The sequence below is a fragment of the Pinus tabuliformis genome, chromosome 8 (genome assembly GCF_031772625.1).
Source record: "Pinus tabuliformis cultivar Carrire ecotype Pingquan chromosome 8, CPIR1, whole genome shotgun sequence".
Lineage (NCBI taxonomy): Eukaryota > Viridiplantae > Streptophyta > Pinopsida > Pinales > Pinaceae > Pinus > Pinus tabuliformis.
In genome coordinates, this window is record NC_142294.1 from 1,337,241,654 (window position 1) to 1,337,244,064 (window position 2,411).

Here is a 2,411-nt window from a genome sequence, read left to right on the forward strand (position 1 = left end):
GCATCGCTATTTAAATGGTTAATTAGGATATGGTGTGATTTAGCATTACATGTTGTTTTCTTCATTACTGTAGTAGAGTAGATCTCTTAGAGTATATTTTCTCTTCTTCCATCAAAGGATAAAGATTCTTCTGACTCTATAGAAGTCTGGCTTGGAACCCCTGGGGTCTCTCGCCGGATGAATAGTGACAACAGGCAGGACCTTCACTTTTACTTGTGCATATAGCACTGTCACCTCCAAGTTTGTACGAACCTCAGGATGATAAATAAAGCTGGTAGCCCAAGAGTTGCAACATCCTTGCTGCAATACTACCGCTCATGAGGAGTCCTCCATTCATGAACTCTGAAGTTGTTGTACTTTGTAAAGATGGTAAGATGGAGGGGGCATTTGACATTTTGCATGTGACAGGGAAGAACAGGATAGAAATTGAATTTAACATATATGTTGATCTATTGCAAGCTTGTATGGAAATGAAAGCCTTGGAAGATGGCAGGTTAGTTCATAATCACATTCTGTTATATGGGTTACAACAAAGTTTATATTTGAGATCCAAACTTGTGAATATGTATAGTGCATGTGAAAGTATGATGGATGCACGAAAACTGTTTGACAAAATTTCTAAACGAAATGTACTATTATGGAATTCAATGATTAGAGGGTATGCCAACAATGGATTTTGGGAAGAAGCCCTTGGGCTTTATTATGAGATGTCGAGACATGGATTGCAACCTGATGGGTATACATTTCCTTGTGCTCTCAAGGCATGTGCAAGCCTAGGCTCTTCTGCTTTATGGCAGGGTAAAGAGATACATCACTGCGTAATTAGGTGTGGGTTAGAATCTGATATGTTTGTGGGTAATGCCCTTGTGACGATGTATGCCAAATGCGGAAGTGTGGAGTATGCACATCAATGCAATTATTGGTGGTTATGCACAGAATGGGGAGAAGGATAATGCCTTGATATTGTTTCAACAGATGGAAATGGAAAGCGTGAAACCAGATGTGGTTACAATTGTTAGTATTCTCCCTGTGTGCGTGAGCCTAGTGGATTTGCAGCAGGGTAAGGAAGTTCATGATTACATAAGAAGAGCTGAATTTTCACATAACCTTTTAGTGGGGAATTCTCTAATAGCTATGTATGCCAAATGCGGGAGCATAAATTATGCGCGCAATGTTTTTGATGGCATGTCCTAGAGAGATGTAGTTTCATGGAATGCCATGATTGTCAGTTATGTCTAGAATGAATGTTGCGATGAGGCTTTGAATCTGTTTTATGAAATGAAACTAACAAATGTAAAGCCTAATGTCATCACATGGAGTACGATAGTTGCAGGATATGCCCAAAATGGGCATGGCTTTGAGGCTTTGGAAGTTTTCTGGAAAATGCTGGAGGTAGGGGTGAAATCTGATTCTGTTGCCATTGCCAGTGTTCTCCAGGCATGTGCTCATCTCGCAACTTTACTATAGGGAAAGACCATTCATGATTTTGTACTCAAAATGGACTTGATGAGGAGATTTTGGTGGTGAATGCCCTTATAACTATGTACACGAAATGCGGGAGTATAGGATATGCCAACAAATTGTTTGATGAAATGTTTGAAAGAGATGTGATCTCATGGAATGAAATAATTGGAGGGTATGCAATGCATGGTTATGGTGAAGATGCTCTCAAACTCTTCTACAGAATGCAACAGGTAGACATGAAGCCTGATCATATCACATTTGTTTCAGTTTTGTCAGCATGTAGCCATGCCGGGCTTGTAGACGAAGGATGGCAGTATTTTGATCGCATGAGTCAAGATTATCACATCAGGCCCAGGGTCAAACACTATGCCTGCATGGTTGATCTTCTTGGCCATGTTGGGCTTATTGATGAGGCTCAAAACCTAATAAATGAGATGCCACTAGAACCCAATGCTGATGTCTGGGGAGCCTTGCTTGGTGCATGTAGAATTCATGGCAACATAGAGCTCACAGAAAAGGTGGCTGGGCAGCTTTTTAATTTAGAGCCAGAAAATAGTGGGTACTATGTTTTTCTCTCAAACATATATGCTGCAGCTGGCAGGTGGGCTGATGTAACAAAGGTGAGAATAATGATGAAAAATAGAAGACTGAAAAAGTCACCAGGATGCAGCTTGATTGATGTAAATAGGTAGATCAATAAATTTCTTGTAGGAGACAGATCACACCCTGAGTCTGATCAAATTTATGCAATGTTGGAGACCTTGTCTGGGCAAATGAAAGAAGCAGGGTATGTGCCTAACACAAATTTTGTGTTGCATGACGTTGAAGAAGAGGTCAAAGAGAACATGCTTTACTGTCATAGCGAGAAGTTGGCCATTGCTTTTGGCCTTATCCACACAAGCCCCGAAACCCTTATAAGGATCACAAAAAACCTTCATGTGTGTGAT

General features: G+C 40.6%; 1 protein-coding gene and 1 pseudogene across 1 annotated transcript; both read left to right on the forward strand.

The window, feature by feature from the left end:
- The first annotated feature begins 374 nt into the window (after window positions 1–374).
- On the forward strand, window positions 375–953 carry LOC149240414 (pentatricopeptide repeat-containing protein At4g25270, chloroplastic-like). The gene has a single exon (XM_089370168.1). The coding sequence runs from the start codon at window positions 375–377 to the stop codon at window positions 951–953; it is 579 nt and encodes a 192-aa protein (XP_089226294.1).
- Window positions 954–1,541: 588 nt separating this feature from the next.
- Window positions 1,542–2,156, forward strand: LOC149240415 (pentatricopeptide repeat-containing protein At4g02750 pseudogene; annotated as a pseudogene).
- The last annotated feature ends 255 nt before the right edge of the window (window positions 2,157–2,411 follow it).

Bases quoted from the DNA above. Each gene is read 5' to 3' on its own strand.
- LOC149240414 (XM_089370168.1), top strand. From the start codon at position 375: ATGGAGGGGGCATTTGACATTTTGCATGTGACAGGGAAGAACAGGATA.